The 27,177-nt window shown below is 42.9% G+C and overlaps 1 protein-coding gene across 2 annotated transcripts; it reads right to left on the bottom strand.

The window, feature by feature from the left end:
* Positions 1-83: 83 nt before the first annotated feature.
* On the bottom strand, positions 84-26,894 carry LOC138969099 (alkaline phosphatase-like). 2 transcript variants are annotated; one of them, XM_070341809.1, is made up of 11 exons: positions 26,755-26,894; positions 23,342-23,417; positions 21,631-21,851; positions 19,918-20,092; positions 17,024-17,205; positions 15,378-15,488; positions 14,920-15,019; positions 13,119-13,253; positions 3,601-3,789; positions 2,269-2,385; positions 84-762 (listed from the first exon to the last, which is right to left on the bottom strand). In XM_070341809.1, exons 2-11 carry the CDS (start codon positions 23,409-23,411, stop codon positions 455-457), a joined length of 1,608 nt encoding a protein of 535 aa, XP_070197910.1. In that variant the 5' UTR covers positions 23,412-23,417; positions 26,755-26,894; the 3' UTR covers positions 84-454. The 2 variants fall into 2 exon arrangements, with proteins under 2 accessions (XP_070197910.1, XP_070197908.1); XM_070341807.1 differs by lacking the exon at positions 26,755-26,894 and adding an exon at positions 24,687-24,797.
* Between the last annotated feature and the right edge of the window lie 283 nt (positions 26,895-27,177).

The following is a 27,177-nucleotide window of genomic DNA, read 5'->3' as shown; positions in this document are numbered from 1 at the left end:
CTTTACTTTACTACGTGGATAAATGTGTTCATTTGGAGGCCAAACGAAAACGCTATGTACACAATGAACAAGAACCGGTTGTATTCATTCAATGTCATACATGATTTTTATTCCGAAAAAGTAATAACATTGACGAAAATGAACTTGCTATTTTTAATGAACAATTAGTACAACACCCGTATTCAAACATCTTTTGTACTCTGCCTATGCAGCAACCACCATGTACCACGCCCACTTTTTGTATCAGACGCCCGCGTGTTTCACGGAGATGAGAAAGTAAGCAGACCAAATGTGGATGATTTTCTCTTCATTGTCTGCAGGTACTGAATCCAGTATGGGAAAAATGGTCTCCCCCGACACTGCGTTCGACTTAAAGCGAGGGTTGCCCCTGTACCCCACAGGGTTCCTGTCTGTTGAATATTAAAGAACATTAGGGGAAAACTACCAATTCACGTCATACGGTGTGCGTCATTCTCACACAGCCAACAATCACCACAACCGTCAGCATAAATCCTTTGAACATGAACAGAGTGTTCAAACTAGCCGCCCCGGAACATGTATGCACCTCTCCTCGCTGCTGACAATGCTGAGTGTTGGGCCCCACACAAGCGGCGTAGGCCATGACGTGGGCGATGTAGTTCTGCTCGTGCACCCCGTGAAACAAATGGGACATGGGCCCTGTGGCGTAGATACCCACGTCCTCCCCACCGTGCGTCTCCCACGGCATCCTCACCAACGCCGACTGCTGGTGATCAAGCGATGCTGGGCACAGACAATTACAGTGAATCAAATGTCAGGCATGTGTTGCTAGTGTGATCTGTACGTAGAGGTTACATGCCGAGTCTCAGTGATTATTAAAAATAATGGTCGAAGTTAGCGGATCATGAAAAATGCGAGCTTCAGCGAGCTTTTTCATGACCGCGAACTGAGACCATTATTTTTAATAATCACTGAGACGAGGTGTGTAACCTCTTTATTCCTCCTTTCTTCAGTTATTCCAAAAAAACAGGAGTTTTTGTGCGAAAGTTTGATCGAATCCGAATCACTCAACCAGTCAACCTGCGCAGGCGATCGATTAATGCGCGGTTGTATAGTTCCGTGCAAATCATTCCATTCTGTTAACACTTCTTTTCAGTTTCCCTGTTTTGGACTAAAATCAAGTACACAGATATGCTGTTATTCTGCTGTGGCGGTAAAGGCAGATATTGTGTGTTCTGTTTATGTTTTAGTATCGCTTAGTAAATGTTCTTTCGTCAAATGGGACTAGCAGACGAACTTTTGCACCCGTGTTCCAACGTTAATTACTGTATGAAGTTCAGTTTTCTGGGGAAAATAGTGTATGAAACCGCTTTATGTTGTTTAAATTGATGAGATGTGTGCATTTGGTTGCGTGTGATCTGTTTATAGAATGAAATATTGTTGAAAACTGACCGTCGGATTGCAGACAGTGTTGTCGAAGAAACTGCGTTAAAAGAAGGGGAACTACTCTTGTCGCCAGAGTATGAGTTACTTGCTTTGGGAATTTGCTTGTGATGAACGGGTTGTGCACGGCAGATCTAGATTCAGAAAACAACCGAACTCATGGATTTTATATGGAGATTCATGTGTTCAGGCCTGTAGTTGTTAATTTAAATGCGGTATGTTTGTATTGTTTGCTCCAGAGATGTATACTTCGTACGCATAGAGCGTTCGGAACTTTTCAGTCGCAAAAGTAGTACCGAAACAGAACAGCTTCTCAACCCATTGCACTATCGAGGATTCAGGCTGTTGCTGGCTCGTTATTTGTTTGGTTGCTGGGTCATTATCGAAAAATAACTAGCTCTACAAGTTTACAGAGGTAAAGAAGCAGAGGGGGGAATACGACGCTTTATTGCTCGTTACCGTCAATATTAACATGCGTTCTTAGATTTAGTTTCATTTTGAACTTTAACAGCGTAAGTGGAAGTTTCTTTCCTTATTTATTTGTCTATACAATTCGCGGCCTTTCAAAGTAGTTATTTTGCAAATTTTCGTTCAGACACTAGCCGTTATACATGTGCAACATGTAAAGTAACACGTGTACAAAACTTGAGTTTTAGAATCTTCTTCGCTTCACTGTAATGGACCTACATATAAATAGTGGCAAACATGGAGACCATCATGTAAACTGAGAAAGGGATCAAAATATGAACGGTCCCGAATAGCCAGAGATGTTGAAGGTACATGTATGCACAAACCTACCACCAACCAAATTTCCTTGTGAAATACGAAAAGAAACATGATACGTACTGGTATTGATCCCTGTCAAGTTAACCCTTCCTGGTCCCGGGCCGTTAGTATAAGACAGCGTGGCGAAAGGCATTCCATCGAAGGGGGCCTCTGCATCATTGACCGGGGTCACCAGACCTGTAAATGCATTCCAAGTCAATTACAAACTATGCAAGTTTAAGTATACGTTTTGACTATATGTGACCCTCCACCACGGAATGAGTCGCATGTCACCTTTGCTTGATTTTCATATTTTTACATTTTCCTAAAGATTTTTTAAAGTTCTATCGAGTAGTAAAAACCGTTTTAGAAAAGAGCGAAAACTGTTCGAGTTATAAGCCTGTGACTAAGGTGACCCTCACACTGTTACCACAGTCCCCCTGCATTTATATTAACTTATATTAAGCCTAGCACGGAACCGCGCAAGGTGACATGCGACTAATTCCGTGGTGGAGGCTAGGGTTACATATTTGACTATATTACGGTCCTATCATAAGAATAGCATTAAATGTTGTTCGAAAGTAAGCTACGATGATTCACACGGGCGTCGACCTTTTGCGCGGTCTATAACTTACGGTTTCAGTCACACTCCGCGCATGAGCCTCCACCATGGAATATTAACAGCTTTTTTTTCTTTCAGTAAATTCCCTTTTTAAATGCCCTGTTTTTAGACTCTTCCCGTCTTCCCCATTTGAAGAATTCTTTTTGAGATTGTATGTAACATCCATGATTTTATTTTCCATTGTAAGACTCCCTTTCATGTAGGACCCTGTTTTCTCAGACCTGCCAGAGTATTTAAAGTTTTTTTCCCCCCGCTGACACTTGAAGAAAACATTGATATCAAACGCTGTGTCTTAATGTGTCTTTCAAGTTCAGCATATGATTTAACACAAAGGCTGAGGTGATTGTCATGTGAATTGAGAAAGGAAACAAACTCTCGGATAGCCATATTGGTTAAAGGAACATTATTAAAACACACACACACACACACACACACACACACACACACACACACACACACACACACACTCACACACACACACACACACACACACACGCACACAAACACACACACACACACACACACACGCACACAAACACTCTCTCTCTCTCACACACACACACACACAAACACACACACACACACACACACACACACACACACACACACACACACACACACACACACACACACACACACAAACACAACAACAGGACAAAATAAAGAAAACTTCCCCGCCCCCGCCTTTCAAGGTAAAAGAGCAAGCCTAAACCACTTTCTTTCGTAAACAAACAAAAAATACAGCAGATCCTTGCGGAACAGATGCTGAAAATCCTCTTTCACATTCCTACCTAGTATGTCGTTACCACGCTGGGGGTAACCCCCAACAGTCATGACATGAGAGTGGTCGGCCGTGACAACTATGAGAGTATCGTCCCCTGTCATGTCCTTAGCAACGGCCACAGCGTCGTCCATAGCAACGGTCTCCGCTAGAGCTAAATGCGCCAAGTTGTCATGGTGCGCGTGGTCGATTCGTGCTCCTGTGGAAAAGAGAATAGCAAGCAAATGCGTAATTTGAACACGCACGCACGCAACACACACACACACACACACACACACACACACACACACACACACACACACACACACACACACACACACACACACACACACACACACACACACACACACACACACACAATTGTGTTTGCAAGCGCGTTTATGTGACCAGGATTGTAAGAGAGCTTACAGCTTGAGCTACAAAAAGCGTCTAGAAATCAGTTACAGCTTTTGTTTCCTGGACCAAAACATCGTGCCTTCCAAGATCACGTATATTGCTGGAAGTCTTACAGAAAATCTCCAGTAAGAGAGAGAGAGAGAGAGAGAGAGAGAGAGAGAGAGAGAGAGAGAGAGAGAGAGAGAGAGAGAGAGAGAGAGAGAGAGAGAGAGAGAGAGAGAGAGAGAGAGAGAGAGAGAGAGAGAGAGAGAGAGAGAATTGAATTGAATTGAATTGAACTTTATTTAACAAGGATTAAGATTTAAGGCTACGCCTTTTCTTACAATCTGTCCTTGGGACGCACAGACACACAATGATAAAATTGAAAAGAGAGAGAGAGAGAGAGAGAGAGAGAGAGAGAGAGAGAGAGAGAGAGAGAGAGAGAGAGAGAGCGAGAGAGAGAATTGAATTGAATTGAATTGAACTTTATTTAACAAGGATTAAGATTTAAGACTACGCCCTTTCTTACAATCTGTCCTTGAACAGAGAGAGAGACAGAGAGAGAGAGAGAGAGAGAGAGAGAGAGAGAGAGAGAGAGATTGATTGATTGATTGATTAAACTTTATTACAGAAGGATGGAGATTTTAGGCGTTGCCTAGTCTTACAATCTGTCCTTGCTAACTAACATGAATACAAAACAGACATGAAAACATTATAAGAGCAAAAGAGGTTGACGGCAAAAAAAAAAAATCGTACATATGATAATAAATGGCATTTAAAGGCAAAGAAAAAGTTATAGTATTTGATACTATTAAATACAATAACAGCAATAGAAATATGAAAATAGAAATAATGGTAAGGATGATGATGTCATAACGATAATAACAATAAAAAATATAAAAAAAGATAAAAAAATAATTTTAAAAAAATAAAAATAAAAAAAAAATAAAAATTTAAACAAAATCCCGAGCACTAGAAACATATGGTCCAAATGAAACAACAACGGCGAGCAAGCAAAATAACAAACAGTAAGTCATTTGTATTTTACAAAAAATACCGACAACATAGCAAAAGGAAGAAAAGAACTACAACAAAGGATATACCAACACAACAGTAACAACAGAAACAGTAACCCTGAAAAGAGACTGCTATAAGATAACCGGTATGTATGATAACATTAGGACGGTTTAATACATCGGAGTAAACCCATTTTGAATCACCACTAGGTTACGATAACGGTGGAATGCTCCACTTGGAATCAGATTTGAAACAAATGTCTGTGTATTTGCTTTTTAAAGGCTTTGACTGATGGAATATATTTTAATGCTGTTGGAAGTGAATTCCACACTGATGACCCTGAAAATGCAAGACTAGACTTGTACAAATCTAGTCGGGGGCGAGGTGGAATGAATTTACTAGAACCATACCTGTTGGTTGCTTTTTGAAACAGCGACAGAATGTACTCTGGGACTTCCTTGTTCATAACTCTAAACATGAATAATGATTTATTCAGTTTAAGCTGCTGGTTCAACGGAAGGAGGCCGAGCAGTTTCAGTTTTTCGTCAGTAGTGACCGATGAGTTAGGTATCATAAGTTTAGCTGCACGACGATGGAGAGAATTCAGTTTGATCATGTGAACATCACTGCAGTTGTCCCATAACGTAGAAGCATAACTTAAATGCGAAAGAATGTGTGCATGGTAAAATAATTTAAGAACTGAAGTGTCGACATAATATCGTAGCTGCGAGAATAAGAACATGTTTCTCGACAGCGTTTTGTTTATATTGTTTAAATGACATTTCCAGTTTAGCTCAGAATCTATTGTGACTCCTAGAACCCGATGTTCACGGACTTGCTCAATCGGTGATGATCCAAGGTTAAGCTTTAGAACAAGTGGGGCCAGCTGATGTTTCTGTCTAGAAGTGATTACCATACTTTTGGTTTTTGCAGGATGAACTATCATAGTATTAGTGTTACACCAAGTAAACATTTCATCGAGGCTTCTTTGAAGTGATGACTCTAACACGTTCAGATTTTTTGAGAAAGTGTACACAGATGAGTCGTCAGCAAAAAGGTCATTGATAACACAAGGATCAGAAATATGGAGTGGCAAGTCATTAATGAATATACAAAACAAAAGTGGACCAAGAACGGAACCTTGAGGAACCCCACTTGTGACACGACCTGTAGTAGACAGTTTCCCATTAAGAAGGACATATTGCTTTCGATCATTTAAATAAGAACGAAAGAAGGCTAGAAATGGAGACTTAGGGAGATACGCGGATAGCTTTGAAAGTAATGTAGTATGGTCCACTGTGTCGAAAGCTTTCTTGAAGTCGAGGAAGACAGTGCCCACTATTTCAGACCGGTTTATGGCTGACAGCCAAGAATCACACATCTTAATAAGAGCAGTATGGCAAGAATGTTTTGGACGAAACCCAGATTGAGACGGGTGAAAAAGCTTACAGATCTCCATATACTGAAGTAAATGCTGGTGGACGTGCTTTTCAAGTGGTTTGGATAAAACCGATAGGACAGAAATTGGACGAAAGTTGTTGGGGTTCGACGCATCCCTAGTTTTGGGCAGTGGTACTACTTTGGCAGTTTTAAAAACGGTAGGAAATATAGCATTTTCAATACATAAATTGTACACGTATGTAAGTGAATCAACCATATATGGCACAGCCACTTTAAGGAGGTGTGCAGGGATATTGTCAGGCCCCATCGATTTCTTGTTTTTAAGGTCCTTAATGTATTTTCCCACTTCATGTACCGCAATTGGTGGTACGCGGAAAAGGGAAGCTTTTTCCAGTTTACTAGAGCAGAACGTAGTAAGAATATCTGGACACTCGTACTTATCTCGGTTTGCATTGCCTTGGGCTGCAGTCAGCAGTCTATCGGCAAGGGAAAGAAAATGATCGTTAAAAGTTTGAGGGGATATAGTAGTTGCAGCTTGATTTGAGCCTTTCCGAGTTTTATGTGTGATTTCATTGACAGCACGCCACAGAGTAGCTGTGTCCCTTTTGTCTGACACCAGTTTATTGAAATAGCTACGTTTTGCATCACGCACCATGTTGGTGACTTTATTCCTCTGTTTTTTAAATTCTGTAGCCATTTTATTTTGCTTAAAGTGGTCGCGAAGGGCCATGGCATTGATTAAGTCCGTGTTTAACCAGGGAGGAAGCGTGGGATGCTTAACTCTTTTCTCTCGGAGTGGTGCATGCTTGTTAATAACAGGTAAAAAAACATTATAGAAAGCTTCCAAAGCCCCATCAGGGTCACTGTGACCAAACACGTCACGAAATGGCGCAACGGCTAGATCAGCTAGAAACTCTGACTGATTAAAATTTTTAAATGATCTATACTTGATAGTTGTATGGCCTTTGGGAGGTCGCTTGGGCAGCTTGAATGACCATGTGCAAAAAACAGGATAGTGATCGCTGAAGCTTTCTTTAGACACTGACACCCTTGATACCATGGACGCATGGTTGGTATATATGTGATCTATTAATGTGGTACTGGTGCTGGTTACACGCGTTGGGTCCTGGACAAGCTGATGAAGTCCAAAAAGCGAGGTAGTATTAGCCCATGCTAACTGAGGCTTATTTAGATCAATATTAAAGTCACCTAATAACAAAATATTGGACCCGCAAGCGTTGACTTTGTCCATCATCGACTCAAAGTCATCGCGCCAACATTGTCTTTCTGCAGGGTTTCGATAGACATAGCCTACTAACAAAGCAGACGATTTAGAATGTTTAACCTCGACCCACATACATTCCACATTTTTTGTTTCAAGGTCAGTTCTTCTAACTGTGAGGTTAGCAATCGAGGCATGAATGTAGAGTGCCAAACCCGTGTGACCGTGTTCACTGCCATCACGGCGGAGTACCGAATAATTCGGGATCTGGATAAGAGTATCGGTAACGCGAGAATCGAGTCTCGTTTCGCTTATTCCGAAAAGGTGAACTGGGCGATTTGCCCTGCTAAGTAATAAACTAACATCAGGCAATTTGTTGTATAGATGGTAGACGTTTACGTGTCCGGCGCGAAGGCCGGATGCTCTAGTGCCGTCAGGCATATTAGGTCACTGAGCTAATCTTCGAGCATAAAATTAAAAGTAACACGCACAGATAAATAAAGCCAAATAGAAAACTAACGAGCAAGTAAGACGAACAAATTAACAATAGAACAAATGGACCAAAACACAAAGGTCAGTGTTACACAGAACTAAAATCAAAACAGAGAAAAAAGAGTTGTTGTTTTTTACCAAAAACGATCGATTGGTAAAGTTCAGTCCGCGTTTTCATAAACCAGAGCGTAAAATACACTCTGCCTAAACGAACTGCGTGCAACTAAAGGTCACGTCCGGCAGCTGCTACTCAAAGTGGCAAGGTCATTAAATGGATAGCAGCTGATAAGTATCTCCAATACAGAGTCCAACCAAAAGTAGAAACAGTTTGATGGGCAGAAGTCAGCACTTGCAGCACAGCTGTGTTGTGCACACAAGGAATATCAGGTTTGAACATGCGATTTGGCCATGAGCACTCATTTCGGCCGGAGTTTTAGTAAGTCTACACACACCGATTAAACACCAAAACACTGAAGACTGTTGGTGAGTTAACACATATCTCCGACTGAGCGCTAGCGTGGCAACGCCCACAGTTCCGTGTTGTTTGCCTTTGTGCCTTTATGGGACACACACACACACACACACACACACAAACCCACACACAAACACACACGCACGCACACACACACACACACCGACGCACACACACAGCAACCATACAAACACATTCACATCCGCATTAATGGGGATGCCGTGCGCGCGCGCGCACACACACACACACACACACACAGATATCGCGCACTCGTTACAGATGTGGGCGTGTGTAGGGATTGAATGGTAGCGGGATGTTTCTGAATGGATCAACCAACTGAGGGCGGGACGCAGCAGGATAGCGGAACTGGCTGGGCAGGTAACCGTAGGGCGTCGGCAACATAAAGGGTCTTTGCATTGTTCGTCGACTCTCGAGATCGGATCGTAATGGCCAAGGCACAGTACGTGGGTCAAAATGAGGTCTACCTTGCTGAGGACAGCTCAGGGGAATAGGAGGTTGACGCTGTGGACGATGCTCCATCCACAGTCTGCCGGTGAATGGACTTGGCGGACCGGGCGGGGTCACGGTAGCTTGGTTTGCTTCTCGCTGGAAAGTCCGCCTGATAGGCTGGGTAGTCGAGTGGAGTGGAGTGGTAGTCGAGTGGAGAGGTACAGGGTCACGAAGATGATGGGGTGCCTGAGGATGATGTCGAGTAGGGCGTGTCTGGCCTGCACGTTTGATATTACAGGCCAGTCTTGCAGTACCCTTGGGGTTTGGGTGTAGCGAGTCACGGTACAGGTCTTTGCAGGGGGCGCCAGTACTTGTGATGAAGGTCGCTGTGTGGTCAATAAAAATCACTTCGTCGCTACTGCACACTTCTTCAAGTGCGCAGTTTGAGACAGCGATAGTTCTTTTTAGCGGGTGGTCGCCTCGGGGAGGTACTATAGAGGAGGCGTAGAGGAAACAATTGGGGAACACTGTCCTCAAAAGTGTCATCAGGCCCCTCCAGGCTGATTCAGTCACAGTGTTCATTGTACACGTGTTTACCCCAACGTGAAACACGACGTGACGGACATCGGGGGACTTTGGACTGTATTTCAGCCAGTGACAGACGTCATCCACCGTTAAGCCTGACACGCTGATCTTCAGTGTCCTCCTCGAGGGGAACATGAGGTCAGGCTTAACGGGCCGCAGTACAGAATCGCCAATCAGGAGATGGGTCGTGCCGGGCGTGACTTTGAAGTCGGCGAGTCGCTCACGAGGAGAAGGGGGAGAACTGATATTCTTTTTGTTTACAGATAACTTCGCTTCACTGATTGGGCGTACAATGGTGAGTTGGCTGTCACGGATTTTCACAGCAGCTTCATTTTCATTAGTGTCTTCTGCGTTCAGTTCAAGTGCCTCGTATTTGTTTGCCGTTGGGATTTTGTAAGAGAGACGAGGCTCTTCTCCTTGACCGACCGGATGGAATGTCGTCTGTACCGCGGCGTCTACAGCCATCTTAGTTGCGCCCCTTTCTTTCTTGAGGTCGCCAATCTGAGACTTAAGATCGCTGTTGGCTTTGCGGAGGACATGAACTTCTTTATCTAAAGTGTCAATCTTTGAGGTCAGTCGGTCGATCCGGACCCTCACGTGCTGTTTTAGATCGCTTTTTACCTGCTGTTTAGTGTCTTCCATGAGACAAGTCACAAAGTCTGGGGCTTTGCGGGACACTAAAGCGATACGGCTCAAGTGGCAGTGAAGGTAGCGAAGTTGTTTTTTGATTGCTTTTATGGAGAAGGGGTGACTTTTGTGACAGTTGGTCCTTTTTCGATGGCACTTTCGGCGCCGCTTAGGTTGCTTTGTGACCACGTCATCTTCATCAACGTAGTCGTCGTCGTCGATTGGGAGAGGCGAGTCATGAGGCGTGGAGGGGTGAGGGGGGGAAGGCGTGTCCCTACTGTCAGAACAATCGTTGACTGGCATGATTTCCAGCTTTGAGGCTACGTCATCACCCATGCATGACTGCGGTTCAGTCACAACAGGTTCAGGGATCAAAGGGCTGGGATTTGGGGGGTAAGCAATAAGAGACGTAGGAGTGGAGGAGGGTTCTTGATTATCTTGTCCAAAAGAGGTTATCAGCTGTGTGGCGGTGCCGTCCGTCACGCTCGATTGCACTTTTGGACTCGAGCCCGTGAGGTTTGGAGTAGGGATTGTGGGACAAGCAGGAAGTGTCTTCGGAGCTGAAGGGAGTTTGTCTATGTCTTGTTCAAGTTCAGGGGGGTCGCTCACGCTTGACTGCACCTGAGGGCTCAAGTCCGTACGGTCTGGAGAAGGGATTAGGGGGAGAATCGCAGGAGGGGAGGAGAGCCTGTCATTGTTTTGCTCAATGGCAGTTGGCATGTCGGGGCTTAACAGTTGAAGCCGCCGTGATGACCTCTCCTTCTTCTTCCTCTGTTGTTGTTGGACAGAAGGAGTTTGTTGAGGTTCGATGTCTTTTAAGGTCAGTGATCCTGTCTTGGAGACTGACGTGGGAGGTAGGGTGAGCGAAGACAGATCGCAAAAAACATCCTCCTGTAGATGGCCTGTGTCTTGAGGAGAAAACTTTTGAAGACATGCAACCAGAAAGTAAAATTCCTGGTCTCTCCAATTGGGGCATTTGTTGCCCTGCACTAGTATGTTTGCTGTTGTGTAAAACAACGTCACTGTAACTAGCTTTTGCGAACCGAAGTTGATTTGCACTTTGGTACTGAAAAGTTCACTTGGCAGCTTGCCACTTTTTACAAACACATCAGAACTGTCATGTACATCAAGTCGTCGGATGGGATTTGAGGCCTGATCAAGCCAGTCGACATGAAAATCCGATATCTGCCCAACACCACAGACATAACGTTTGAATAAGAGATGCCTGGCAATTGGTAAGAGGTTAAAAGGGATGTAAAATGTTAGTTGATTGGGGTCCTTCTTAATGTCCAAGGTCGGGACCCAGTCCTTAGAGGAGCAAGAATGTTGCAAAGTCATAGTGAATATGACGCAACAAAATCATAAAAACAGTGTGCTCATGACCAGGGAATAGCATATTATTCACATAGTAAAGAACCAAGTCAACGTTCACAGTTTTCTTGTTGCCAAAGTATACAACACTAGAGTCCGGGTTGTGCAGACGGAGAACCGGAAGACATCACTTGAAAGTATCACTATAATCAGTATAATGATTCAACACATGTAGGAAGACTCCACAGCACACAAGAGTGGCTTTAAGCTCAGCTAATCAACATACTCATTGAGCTAATCACAAACAGGGCTGGCGCCATGAAGGGATGTGTAGACGCCTCAAGGAGACGGTGACGCTAATCCCCGTAGCATGATGTCACAGGCAGCTGGCTCACATGACTGCAGTATCAAAATCAAATGCAGCAAACAAAGGAAAATATGACACAAAATGTCCTTACGTTCAAACCGAAAAGAGTCCTCAAATCACATTTTAACACAAGAGAGAATGCATCATGGGCCACAAGAAGATATAAGAATCGTCATCCTGGAACCACTTTACAACTGTCCATCCTAAGTTTTAGCCGGAGCAAAATAACACGTCTTGCTCCGTCCGAAGACACAAGAAGAGAAAGCGAGAGAGAGAGAGAGAGAGAGAGAGAGAGAGAGAGAGAGAGAGAGAGAGAGAGAGAGAGAGAGAGATTACTCTAAATAAAATAGACATCTTCTACCTGCCTGATCCCATTCAAGTGGATAGTGACATAACCAACATAAAAGAACTTCATTGACTTAAACCACGGCTGCCTTCTCAGGCAAATGCAAAGATGCTGTGACCACTATACGCCACTAGATTTGTGACCAAAAAATGTATCCTTTTACACCAAGGTCAAATCCATTTGAGTAGCAAAATACTTGCTGTCCAGAACGGTCAACGAAATGAACGTATGCTTAGGAATTAAGTGGCAGGAAAGAACGAGGAACCTTAACTACTGGAGTATGCATGGGTAGTACTCATTAGTGCTCTAATCATCCATATTAGTTAGGTAATGAGCGTGACCTTATAGAGACTTGCATAAATGCCGAGCAACGAAGGAGTTTTTCCTGAGTTTTCCAATGGTCAAATGCTCCTGTCATTTGGTTGAAAAGTATATACTCGCCTAACACGCTTGAGATTTACTGGCCGATGTGAATGCGTGATATATTGTGAAAAAAAATTCCATCTCACACGGCATATTGTAAACGCCATGAGCCTCCCCTCTGGGAGGGTATGTGCGTAGAAATACTCACTATATATATATATATATATATATATATATATATATGAAACAGGAGGTTAAAGTAGTATAATGTTGCCAGAAATATGCAAATTGAGTATCTTTGTTCTGTCATAAAAATGAAAGACAATTGATTTAAACAAAGGAAAAAATAGAGAGATTAAAAATAGCGAAAAACAACGTTGAAAAAGAATTAGTTTTTTGTTTTAAATCGTCGTTATTAGATGTTGCACAATGGCTAAGTTGTTTCCATTGTTCTACAAAGGACTGTATCAAAGACTATAACATTGTTAATTTGACCAGACCTTCTACCAAAAGGAAGAATCCTCTGTTGTCCTTGCTAAGAAGTTTGATGGCCTTCTTCACCATGTCGACAAGCGATGGCTCCTTGCTTGGGTCTCGCTTTAGCTCGTATTCCATGTGACTCGTACTGAACAGACCTGCAACAGTAGCATAACTATGCGCATGGCGTGATAAGAAAATATATATGTTGACAATCAATACAGTACTGGAAGAACTTACACTCACACACACGCACACACACACACACACACACACACACACACACACACACACACACACACACACACACACACACACACACACACACACACACATGCGCGCGCAAACACACACACACACAAACGCGCTCACACACACAGACACACACAGACGCACACCGTGCACACTACACACACACACACACACAGACGCACACCATGCACACACACACACACACACACACACACACACACACACACACACACACACACATATGCACACCGTGCACACACACACACACACACGCAAACCGTGCACACACACACACACACACACACACACACACACACACACACACACACACACACACACACACACACACACACACACACAGACGCGGCACGCCAAAACAGAAGGGAGGACGGAAGAGATGTTACCTTTTTATACGGCATAACCGGGAAACGGGGAAAAACGAACAGGAGAGCTCCAAAGACTCTCATGTCTGTATTCTTTCAACCCAAGGGCTATTTACACGTGCGACGGAATTATCAATTTCAGGGAGAAACTTGGAAGGGAAACAACCGTTCTCAAGATAATCATGTCAACAGAATTGATTACCTCCCATTTTTTAATCTGAGGCAGCAATGTACTGTACATGACAATTGTACAACTTGATGTCCGTTTCCTTCAGAGATTTTTCAACTTGGGAAAATAAAACTAAGGGGGAAACGCCTCAATGTACTTGGCGTTTGTTGTCAGCGCCAGGTTTGACAGACAACAAACGTTATAGTGGACCTTAAACCCCAGTCACACATAGACTCCGCTTCTTCTACGATGGACACGTGTCCGAGAGCGTGGCCAATCGTGGGCCAAACGTGGGAGGATCTCAATGAGCGTGGTTTGATCAGGGTGGGATCTGCTAGGTCGGGAAGCTGCACGCTCTCCCTACGCTTATTTTGAACTGAACAAAACAAGCGAGGAAGCTGAACGTCGTTTCTTTTTTCCCCTGGTTTGAAATTACGAGCTGAATGTGCAGGGGACAGGTTATGGGTGCACGAAGCGAAACTGGGTGCAGCCAAATGGGTGGTACGGAGCCGGCCGCGCGGTCGGATTGGTTGCAAGTGAGATTTGTTGTGATTTGAACCAATCAGACCCCGCGGCTTAATTGCTCCAGTTGGTTGGCACCCAGTTTTGCTTCGCTCACTTCAGCCCAGGTACCCATGGTTGAGGACATTTAACTCAAAAGGTGTTACCGGAATTAGTCATCATGGATGCAGAGTTATGAGAAAATTAACTGTTTAGTTAAGTTTTGTTTGTTTTTAATTGAACACATTTAGTACACGTGGACATAGAATTTAGACTCTGCAGTGGTCAAAAGGTGTAAGCAAACGTTGATTTTCACCTGCCGACCGTTTTCAGCGTTAAACTTGAAAGTGTGTAGCACGACTTATACTGAGTTTTATCGCAGGCAGTCACATGTTTGGAACTGTCAGCCTCGTGCACGCAATGTTTCATCGCTAGAAGAGTTCCAGACGACGAAATGGCTTGACATCACCGGCAGAGGGCAAAACAGGAACAATAGAAGATTATTCAGTGGTGTCTTACCAAGCAAAAAGTCCGTTTCGCTATCATCTACTGCATCAAACTGCTTCTTGTTCCAAACATAGGAACTTTTGCTGCTTTTAGGCTTGGACTGTTTCCAAATCTGTATTAGAACACGAAAAACAGTTATATTTGTATTTCATGTTCAGTAAAATTGATCGTTAGGATGCATCTTTTAATCATCATCACAATAGACGGGTGTTTCTATGCGCTGTACTAATTACACACACACACGCACACGCACACGCACACACACACACACACACACACATATATATATACCCCCACACACATACACACACACACACACACACACAAACAAACACACACACACACACACACACACACACACACACACACGGACGCACACACGGACGCACGCAAGCGGGCAGGGAGGGCGGAGGATGTAAAACACACATGTCGACCGTGAGCCAGGGGGCGTCCTTCAATACCAATGTTACCTCGATGAGATTTTTGGAGTCACGCCGACCTTTCTTGGAGTTGATCGCCTGTGTATCTGGGTCTACTGTGTCGTTCGGCAGGAACGTTCGTCTTCCTCCTCCGAGTATTACCTAACACAGAACAGTACCATGACACAACTGTAAGGTGCATCAGTGTATAGAATGATAAGCATGGCACTGCTAATATCACTTCACATATGACATTGAGAGGCATTAGTGTGTGTGACGGCTCGGATGAACTAGAATGCTGACTTAAAATGAACTGGTTCATTAACAGCTATTGTGTTTTCAGCGTAGCAATAGGGTCCGATATTTAGACGAGACAAGTATAATGCCGACGAGTCGAAAACGAGTCGCATTATACTTGTTCGAGTCTAAATATCGGACCCTATTGCTACGCTGAAAATACAATAGCGATTATATAGCTGTTCTGACCTTGATTTGTTGTTCCAAACTTACAAAATGACAGTTTTTGCGTCGATGCGTTGATCTCAGGTTTTGATAGCAGACGCCGTTTCTTATGCGCATTAGTTTTGCGCAGGCGCTAACACTGACTTTGAAAAAAAACTCGATTTGACAACACAGCTGTTAAACAGCTTTTTATTAGTTAATTCGTATACAACAAAAAGAAGTTTGAGTTTTTTAAATTTTGAACAAGACTACTTATGAAGAAGACCAAAACACAGCATCAACGGAAAACTAGAAACAACTGAAGAACTAGGATGCAACAAGGGGAGGAGAAGAGAACAGCTAATCCGTACAACGCGAGCAGACGGCAGCGAAGTTTTCAGTTTGGGTGAATGGCATTTATAATACTTGTCTCGTCATGAAGCGAATTTTTCAACCTCAGTTATAAACGACTACATGAATGTTAGTGCCATGGGTTGTACATCAATACTTCAGAGGGGAAGTGGGGTATTTAGTGTGGAGTTACGAGATAAGAAAAGCCGAATGCGAAAGTTTGTGTCAGTCGGCAACTGAGCTCACACAGGCACACAAAAACGGCTGTTCCGTGTTACTCCCCTGTTTGTACTACATCTTTCGACTTTGGGCATTTTGTGGTGTTTAGGGACAGAAAATAATTGGTTTAGTCCTGTTTCATCGGGAAGTTAGCAGAAAAGGTATGCTATCGACATTTGTAAAGCTGAAAAACATTCCCGAGAAGAATTTCAAGTTGTCAGTGTATGCTGTTGTCGATTGAAACATCGTGTGGTACAGATGGGTAAACCGGAACCATGCGTCTTTGTTATTGCCAATATGCTTTTGGATATTGGCAAAAATGGCCGACTTCCGTAGCATTATGCTTTGATGATCGGAAGAGACCATCCAATCACAGCCCCCGAATTCCTCCACGTGTCCATCAGAATAGCTATATACGTATCTCATGCATTGTTTATAATGGAATCTAGCAATAGTGTTGTGCAGTGTGAACACTTTGAACGTTTGGCGGTGAGTGGTTTTTAACCAACAACACAATCATAACTACAGTTCCTCCTTTTATGAATGCACTCCCACCAGCCACCCAATCCCACCACCCTCCCCTACCCCTACCCCTCCTCCACCCCCAACCTAAAATGTCACTATTTCACTTTTCTCTTCATACTCCCTCTCCGAAGTGCCGGAAAGAAACAGCCGAACTACTTAACCTTTATCTCCGGGTTGTCTTCCACAAGTTGAGCAGTGATGTCCTTGACCTTGCGCTTGCAGAGATCATCCACCTCCTCCATGTCGACGTCACCCTCCCAGTAACGTTCAGGGGTGTGCGCGTAGGCGGCACCCGGGGTGGCGTGTGACAGGCGGGATGTGGTGACGATACCAGTGGACCGACCTGTAATACAAATCGGAATCTATATATATATATATATACGACTTGTGTCTGTGTGTGTGTCTGTTCGCGATGCGCGGCCAAGGTTCTCGATGGATCTGTTTCAAATTTGGTGGCCATATTCAGGTACACCCGGGACACAACCTGGTCGATGAGATATTTCAACACGTGCTCTCAGCGCGCAGCGCTGAACCGATTTTGTTTTTTTTTGTCTGGATCCACTACCAGTAACTCTTCCTTATCTTCTCCAGTGTTTTCAGCGTTTACCTCCCTTCCTTCGTATGGCGCGCGGATATTCCCATTCCGTTACTATTTTTAGAAGGTCACTGCACGTTACTATTTTTAGAAGATCTCCAGTGTTTTGCGCGTTTATCTCCTTTCCTTCGTGCGCCGGCGAAGCCGGCGTACACCCGGCAAAGCCGGCTCCCAGGCGCAGCCTGGTATTCGGCTCTACTTCTTCCCGGCGAAGCCGGTACCCGGCGAAGCGGGTAATCAGCTAGTAGTTATTATATTTAGTCAAGTTTTGACTAAATATTTTAACGTAGAGGGGGGAATCGAGACGAGGGTCGTGGTGTATGTGTGTGTGTGTGTGTGTGTGTGTGTGTGTCTGTCTGTCTGTGTGTGTGTGTAGAGCGATTCAGACTAAACTACTGGACCGATCTTTATGAAATTTGACATGAGAGTTCCTGGGTATGAAATCCCCATACGTTTTTTTCATTTTTTTGATAAATGTCTTTGATGACGTCATATCCGGCTTTTCGTGAAAGTTGAGGCGGCACTGTCACGCCCTCATTTTTCAACCAAATTGGTTGAAATTTTGGTCAAGTAATCTTCGACGAAGCCCGGGGTTCGGTATTGCATTTCAGCGTGGTGGCTTAAAAATTAATTAATGACTTTGGTCATTAAAAATCGGAAAATTGTAAAAAAAAATAAAAATTTATAAAACGATCCAAATTTATGTTCATCTTATTCTCCATCATTTTCTGATTCCAAAAACATATAAATATGTTATATTTGGATTAAAAACAAGCTCTGAAAATTAAATATATAAAAATTATTATCAAAATTAAATTGTCGAAATCAATTTAAAAACACTTTCATCTTATTCCTTGTCGGTTCCTGATTCCAAAAACATATAGATATGATATGTTTGGATTAAAAACACGCTCAGAAAGTTAAAACAAAGAGAGGTACAGAAAAGCGTGCTATCCTTCTTAGCGCAACTACTACCCCGCTCTTCTTGTCAATTTCACTGCCTTTGCCATGAGCGGTGGCCTGACGATGCTACGAGTAAAATGGCATTGCGTTCAGTTTCATTCTGTGAGTTCGACAGCTACTTGACTAAATATTGTATTTTCGCCTTACGCGACTTGTATATTTGTCTTTTCTTTCTGGTACAACCTTCTATGGTGTACGTTCGTGCTGCAAGAGTGGTTCTAAAGAGATATGTTTAAGTCTTGTTTTTGTTTTTGTTTTAAATTAAAGGAGGCTTTCTCCACCCAGAAAGCAAGCTCTCGTAGTTGCGGTGCACTTTACCCCTTCCCCGCTTTTTATATTTAGTCAAGTTTTGACTAAATATTTTAACATCGAGGGGGAATCGAAACGAGGGTCGTGGTGTATGTGCGTGTGTGTGTGCGTGCGTGTGTGTGTGTGTGTAGAGCGATTCAGACTAAACTACTGGACCGATCTTTATGAAATTTGACATGAGAGTTCCTGGGTATGAAATCCCCGAACGTTTTTTTCATTTTTTTGATAAATGTCTTTGATGACGTCATATCCGGCTTTTCGTGAAAGTTGAGGCGGCACTGTCACGCCCTCATTTTTCAACCAAATTGGTTGAAATTTTGGTCAAGTAATCTTCGACAAAGCCCGGACTTCGGTATTGCATTTCACCTTGGTGGCTTAAAAATTAATTAATGACTTTGGTCATTAAAAATCTTAAAATTGTAAAAAAAAATAAAAATTTATAAAACGATCCAAATTTACGTTTATCTTATTCTCCATCATTTGCTGATTCCAAAAACATATAAATATGTTATATTCGGATTAAAAACAAGCTCTGAAAATTAAATATATAAAAACTATTATCAAAATTAAATTGTCCAAATCAATTTAAAAACACTTTCATCGTATTCCTTGTCGGTTCCTGATTCCAAAAACATATAGATATGATATGTTTGGATTAAAAACACGCTCAGAAAGTTAAAACAAAGAGAGGTACAGAAAAGCGTGCTATCCTTCTTAGCGCAAATACTACCCCGCTCTTCTTGTCAATTTCACTGCCTTTGCCATGAGCGGTGGACTGACGATGCTACGAGTATACGGTCTTGCTGAAAAATTACATTGCGTTCACTTTCATTCTGTGAGTTCCACAGCTACTTGACTAAATATTGTATTTTCGCCTTACGCGACTTGTTTTCTCTCTGCTCAAACGCTTATGAACCTTCCGGATCTATGCAGAAAGTCGACTCTGGTGAATTTCCCTCTGCCTTTTTGTATTTTCTGAGCTCTTAGCTGGCTTTGCTGATTCGACCTGCAATCCTGAGGAGGTGATAAAGCAAGGTGTTTCCCAAGACGAATTGCTGAATATTAACATAAAGCTCCAATGATGTTCAAACAATGTATTGACTATTGTTTGTCACATTATATTTAGCAAGAGTCATTTCAAAACTTTTTGAGTTAATCCGCATTCAATGCATTCAAACACTCACTTACCTACATCAATAAACAGACGCAGAATGGAGGGAACTTTGCCAGTGTCTAATTTGTCACATTGTTTTCTGAGCACGGAGGAGTCGACGCCCAGTGTGGCCATGTTGGCCTTCACTCCACACAGAAACGCTGTGGCTGTACCGGCTGAGTCCGCAGTCTGACGGTCCACGTTGTAGGTCTGAAACCATTCATGTAGAGGATTATAACTAAGCAATGGCTCTACTCTTTGATAAAACTCTTTAGGTCTAAACTCTTTAGGTCTAAAACTCTTTAGGTCTAAAAGTGTCTTTAATGTGACAAATACCCGTGTGACCTGGAATAATAGGCCGTGAAAGGTGGATGCAGCGCCTAAAGGCAGTCGATCTACTGGCCGATGTGAATGCGTGATATATTGTGTAAAAAATTCCATCTCACACGGCATTAATAGGTAACATGCGCCTTGAGTCGCCTTGTGTGGTGAGATACGTGCGCGATATAAATCCTCGTAAATAAAAAAAAATAAAATAAATAAAACTCTTTAGGTCTAAAACTCTTTAGGTCTAAAACCCATTGAGACAGTGGTTCTGGCTTTAGGTCTGAAATCAATTTCTACACTTATCCACATTGTATTTCTGAAACCATTTCTGAATTGGATCATATTTCAGGCCTGAAAACATTTAGGTGGTAGCTACTTTTTGATCAGATTGTTTGTAGGTCTGTAACCAGCCAGACAGTGGTTCAGACTGTAGGTCTGAATCAATTTCAACACTTATCCACATTGTATTTCTGAAACCATTTCTGAATTGGATCATATTTCAGGCCTGAAAACGTTTGTGTGGTAGCTACTTTTTGATCAGATTGTGTGTATGTCTGTAACCAGCGAGACAGTGGTTCATGAGACTGTAGGTCTGAATCAATTTCTACATTTTATCCACATCGTATTTCTGAAGCCATTTATGAATTGGATCACATTTCAGGCCTGAAAACATGTGGTTTCTTTTGTTATACGACTGTGTAGGTCTAAAACCATTGAGACAACGGTTCACATTGTTTGTCTGAATCATTTTTATTTTATTTTATACTTTTCCGCATCGTTCGTCTAAATCCATTCATTCAATGGCTCACATTGTTAGCCTGGAACAATGAATCTAGTGATCCAGCCATTTCTTGACCTATTTACATAATGTTTAAAAAAAAAGAGAAGAAGACTGTAGGCCTTAATCCACAGAGACAGTGGTTCATATCGTAGGTCGGAATCAATTTCTATCCTTATCCGCATGAATTAAATCTATGCATAAAGTGGTTCACATTCTTGGCCTAAAATCACTTATCTAGTGGTTCCTAACTTTCGTCACGCTCTTAGCTATTCGCTCTTAAGGCCCTATTCCTAGGAACGCCAAAGAGCGCATATATGAAACTGGTCCCTGAACACATCAATACGGTGGTTCACGTTGTAGCTCTGAAAACAGTTAGGTATAACGTGGTTCACCTTGTAGTTCTGATCGTAGGACCAAGTGATCATTTGTAGGGCCTACAGTGGTCCACATGGTCGATCTGAACCCTTCTATTCGGTGGATATTCCACAGAACAGATCGTCTAAGTAAAGCAACATGATATGTTCTGTCTTGTAGACTTAAACAATGAAAGAAAGGGGCTGGTTCTGAAAGTGTACATGTAGGACACATGGACGAAAAAAGCCGAACTGACCTTAAGTTAAAAATAGTGAATGATACTGACCTTCGACAATGCAACATGAGGGAATTTTTCGAAGTTGAGAAGCGTTTCTTCCCCTGGCTGTCCATTCGTCTGACCTTTGTAGATGCGGGCAGCTGTCACAGTGCTCATACCCATACCGTCACCAAGGAACAGGATGACGTTTTTAGCCACGCCCAAGTTATGATGTAACTGTAGCGCCTCTGCCAAGGCCTTTTGAGCATTAGCATTCCAGTCTTCAGCAGCTGATGAGAAGACAGACAAACTTGTTTGTTCTGGAGATAGGCGGTAGAAATTAACATTCTTTAATCCTTCATACGTGACAGAGACCATTAATGAGATAACACTATCGTCCAAATCACACGTGTGTATACCATGTAAATAAGGTTGTGTAGAAATAGTCTGGCAGGGACCCGCTTTTCCACTGCTTATGATGCCAAAGTCACCGAGACAAACGTCATTATGGATGCTTTTGCGCCTGCTGTTTCCCATGGAATGATTTTTAGAACTAGCCCGTCACGCTATACTTTTTAGAGTGAATTTTCTTTGCTTTGAGGTCCAAGATTGCACAAGGCTTTAAAATAGATCGAGGTTCCAAAATAAGCATCTCCCATTTGGACGCCTCGGCTGCGGGATGTTTTGAGTAAAATACACGTAATTACAGTATGTAGGATAAACAGAATACTACAATGTACATGGCTTGCTGTGTCGTACCAGTCTTACACTCGTTGCTTTTTCAAATATTGAAAAGCTCGCGTTCGCTCGCAGTTTAATATTTTAAAATGCAACTCGTGTAAATTTGGTACGACACAGCAAGCCATGTAGTATTCACTATATATCTAGCATCTACCGATAACAAAGGAAAAGGATATTTTGTTAAATGACTATAGATACCAAGACACATTATACTGGAAGTAGCTAGTTGAATGACACTTAGACAAAAACTAAATATATAAACATTCTGGCTACTTTCTGTGCAAAGTTGATTTTTTATCTATACATTTTGCAATTAATTGACACTTTTGCCAATTTGTAAAATGAATTGTACAATAATTCCCAATCTACAGCAAAGAAAGCAGCCATTTATCAGAGTTTCGGAATGTGTTCAGGTGAAATAATTCCCGTATCCCTTGCGGACCCGACACAGTGTCTTTAAAATACTTTGAAATAAAAGAAATGTTAAAAAATCTGAGGCGCAATAGTGATTAAGCTTAAACAGGACAGAAGCTGTTTCCTTAGTTTAACTCTCTCTTCTGCCCTTCTCCTTCGTCTGCTTTTATGTATGTATTAATTGATTGATTGATTGATTGACTCTTTCGGCTTAAACACAACTATAATCAGGTATCACGTACGTTGCAAGTGTAACGTAGTGTGCCCAAAATCTGCAATAAAGTTCAAGGTTATGCCTGCATTGACATGTAAGCCTACATGTAGATCTACATCATTGTTAACGAATGACCCGCTTTTCTGTTTGTCTAGAGAAAACTGCCGAAGATCAGTGACTGAATTTCAAGCGAGGGGACGAAGCAGTCTAAGCAAATATTTACTAGCTACGACGCAAAAACACAATGGAGATTAGAGAATACAGTTCAGAGACATCCTGCATGCTGCCGCGCGGGCAGAGCAAATGTTCCCTCTTTATCTTCACCGCGCTGGTAGCCAAACCCATCACGCGGAGGTGTTTTCAGACAGGCCAGACACAGGTTGTTCCGGAGGTGAATAACAAACTACTTACGACGCAAAGCCACACATGGGAGTGTAGCTAACAAGCACAGGAGTGCGCCGCTTGATCTTGTCCGCCACATCTTGAGCTATAAATTGTCAAAACAAACAAGTCGTAAACGTCACATTCATGCACATAGGACGCTGTATATCAGGCTTGAGTACTGCCGCTTATAGCTTGTTGTTTGGTTCCTTCATAGAGACCAGTCAAACACACGGTTAGGGAGTTATTGGTGGATTAAGATTCTACAAGGACTTATAGAGGGACATATTAATGGTCAAAGGGAAATAACCTTCTCAGTTGGTGGCAGTGAGAATGGTTATTTCCCTTTGACCAACGGGGGTGTTTTTCCTACCTCGGAGGAATTTCTTGTCCGTAATTGTTTTTAAAAGTTCTGACTAAAGAAACAGTTGTCAATTCGCTTTTCGACAGTTTTATTCTTGACCAACACACATGTATCAAGTGTGCGTGTGTGTGTGTTTTGTTAGTTTAATGTTGCTTTTGCTGTTGTTGATTTCAATTTGTTTCCCCCCACCCTCCCCCCACACACACACTGACCTCTTGACATAATTTAAAGTTTTATACATAGTCCGCCAATTCTTACTTTATACTAGTTTTAAGAGCACGACGATAAGCATTGCTTGTTAATTGTGCTCCTTTGATTTAATTACATGTTTACAGTATTCTTACGTGAAATTCTTGAATAAAACTTGCTTAGATCAATAATGATTATCAGGAAATTCATGCAAGGTCCTTGGAACTCATTGAAAGACCCTATCTTAGGAAGAGAAACCAATAGCTATTACATAGTCTTATCGTTGTCGTCTTACCGACGCAATTCCGCACACACATACACTTGCGCGGACACAACAAGACCACACACACACACACACACACACACACACACACACACACACACACACACACACACACACCGTCACACACACACACACACACACACTGACATTACATGTACTCATGCCCACACCCCCACCCCCACCCCCACATTCACACACACACACACGCACGCAAACACACTTCATGCACGCACGCACGCACGCACACACACACCCACACACACACACACCCACACCCACACACATATACACACACACATACATACACACACAAACACACCCCCACACACACACACTCACACATACACACACACACACACACCACACACACACACACACCCACTCACACACACACATACACACACACATACACACACACACACACACCACACACACACACACACATACAGCACTAATGCTACATGAACAGCCGCAGAGCAGTCTCTTCACCTCTTCCACCAAATACAACACAACAGAATATAAACCACCGACATACTCACATGCTATACGACAGGAGACAAGCCTGTCAGCAGCAACTGTTTAACACGTAATAGTGTAGTTTACATTGTTTCCCCCGCACACCCCACGTTTGAGAGACATAGGTTGATTTTAAGGACGACCTGACTGTACTGCACCCTGTTGAATCGGCTGCAGCAGATAAACGGTTGCAACTAGGCATCGTTTACTCTCTGGTTGTCATCATGTTGTGTGGTTTAATTAATGGGTGAATAATCAATGTAAATGTTCGTTTAAATTAGTTCGTGTCAATTACGCTATTTCCTCTCTGATGATATTTGTTCTGAATGTATCGCTCTCCCTGAGCCAAGAAAAAACAAAGCCTGGGAAAATGGAAATGCTTGTAGAGCATGGTGTGATAATGTTTGTGATAACATTTCGGCTTTTAGTATTCATAACGTGAGGTATATGACTGGCTGCAGCTTGATCACGTGTGTCCTTTGACTGACTGACAGACACAGCCTACACAGATCGGAGGAGCCCATTGCCGTCGCAAACCGTTTTGTTGACTATGTTAGTCTTTGAATTGGTAGATATATGTACTGTCCCGATATGCTACGCATGTTAATGCTTTGCAAATTGAAGTAAACATTCACGTCAGCTGCCCCGGACAAAGCTGAAATCGCCCGCAGCCGATTCAACAGGGTGGTGCACATGTAAACACAATAAGGATACATGTCCGATGCGGCACTTTTGGTGTTCGCGGAACAACTGTTGCACTTGCACACGCTGAACCACTCATTTGTTCCCCGTTCTTTTTCTAGGGCGCTCTTACTGATGTATTTATTACACCCCCGGTATAGGGGTGTGTATAGGATTCGCTCCATGTGTTTGTTTGTTTGTGTTCGCATATAGATCTCAAGAATGAACGGACCGATCGTCACCAAACTTGGTGAACAGGTTCTATACATTCCTGAGACGGTCCTTACAAAAATTGGGACCAGTCAAACACACGGTTAGGGAGTTATTGGTGGATTAAGATTAAGATTAGGATTCGCTCCATGTGTTTGTTTGTTTGTTTGTGTTCGCATATAGATCTCAAGAATGAACGGACCGATCGTCACCAAACTTGGTGAACAGGTTCTATACATTCCTGAGACGGTCCTTACAAAAATTGGGACCAGTGAAACACACGGTTAGGGAGTTATTGGTGGATTAAGATTCTACAAGGACTTATAGAGGGAGATATTAATGGTCAAAGGGAAATAACCTTCTCAGTTGGTGACAGTGAGAATGGCTATTTCCCTTTGACCAACGGGGGTGTTTTTCCTACCTCGGAGGAATTTCTTGTTTGTTTCACTTTCCTGTTACTCAGTGACCCAGCCACAAGTGAACTCGTCCTACTTTCACACTGGTAACAGGGGGACTGATTGCTGCTGGAAAATGACTCCATTTGAGGCGGGAAAGGGCAGGTGGTGTGCTGACGCCATAATAATTCTAGCTGAAATGATGTGAGTCACAAGCTCTAGCTTCTGTTGTTAAACAGTGAGAGTGTGTGTGACATCGGCCACAGAGTGTCAATAGTTCTGGCTCTGAGCAACGGAACTGTTAGCTTTTATCATACCGGCGTATGTACGAGTAGTTGTATTTTTTTTCCGTCAAACTGTCTGTCCTACTGTCTCTCTCAGTCGAAAGTTTGTCTGACGCCGTGCGCGTGTTTCGGTTTTACATTTAGTCAAGTTTTGATTTTTGTTCTTGGCTCCGGAGATGTGCGTCTCTTGTGTGTTAGTCGTGAGGATTACGCGGTGGTGCGACCTATGCGAACAGCACTGAACAACTCTGCCATTTCACTGAGTTGATATTTCAACACGAAGCTGTTGAAAACACCCCCTCCTGCTCCTCCATATCATCATCATCATCATCATCATCATCATCATCATCATCATCATCAGCATCAGCATCAGCATCATCAGCAGCAGCACCTTCCGATCACCACCATCATCGCCTTCGTCGTCTGCATTCAGTTTTAGTATCATGACAGTCTTGCCCCTAGCCCTGGAATAATATTGCCACGCCGTTAGCCTCAACAGGACTGCTTGTTCTTCTACTCACCTTATTTGTTGTTCACGGTAGTGCTTGTCACATTCAGCTCAAATGATGTCAGAACAGAACGGCAAAACTTTCCATTAAGAACCGACAAGAAATGCGTTGTTTCCAAGCACTATATCCGAGACAGAGTCGGCGAATAACGCAACTTCTCAGTGCAGCCAGTCTATATTCACAGTGCCAGTATAGTAGGCTTGCTGCCGACTCTGCTACACCATTTCCACATGCATGACTTAGCAATCGTCAAATGGACTGTATAATCACTGTCTGCTGTTGTTCTGACATGCGGTGGAAGAATGTTAAGGTGTTAGTTGGTGGACGAGTTTTGAACTGTGTCAGTGTTTTACCGTCCGCCGAAAACGGCGAATGACTGCCCAAAAGGGAGGTGGTCGGGGTGAGGTCGGGGGGGGGGGGGGGGGGGGGGGGGGG

This window comes from Littorina saxatilis, linkage group LG6 (assembly GCF_037325665.1).
Source record: "Littorina saxatilis isolate snail1 linkage group LG6, US_GU_Lsax_2.0, whole genome shotgun sequence".
NCBI classification, from domain to species: Eukaryota; Metazoa; Mollusca; class Gastropoda; order Littorinimorpha; family Littorinidae; genus Littorina; species Littorina saxatilis.
The sequence above is the reverse complement of the archived record's forward strand: the minus strand, read 5'-3'. Positions and strand labels throughout refer to the sequence as shown.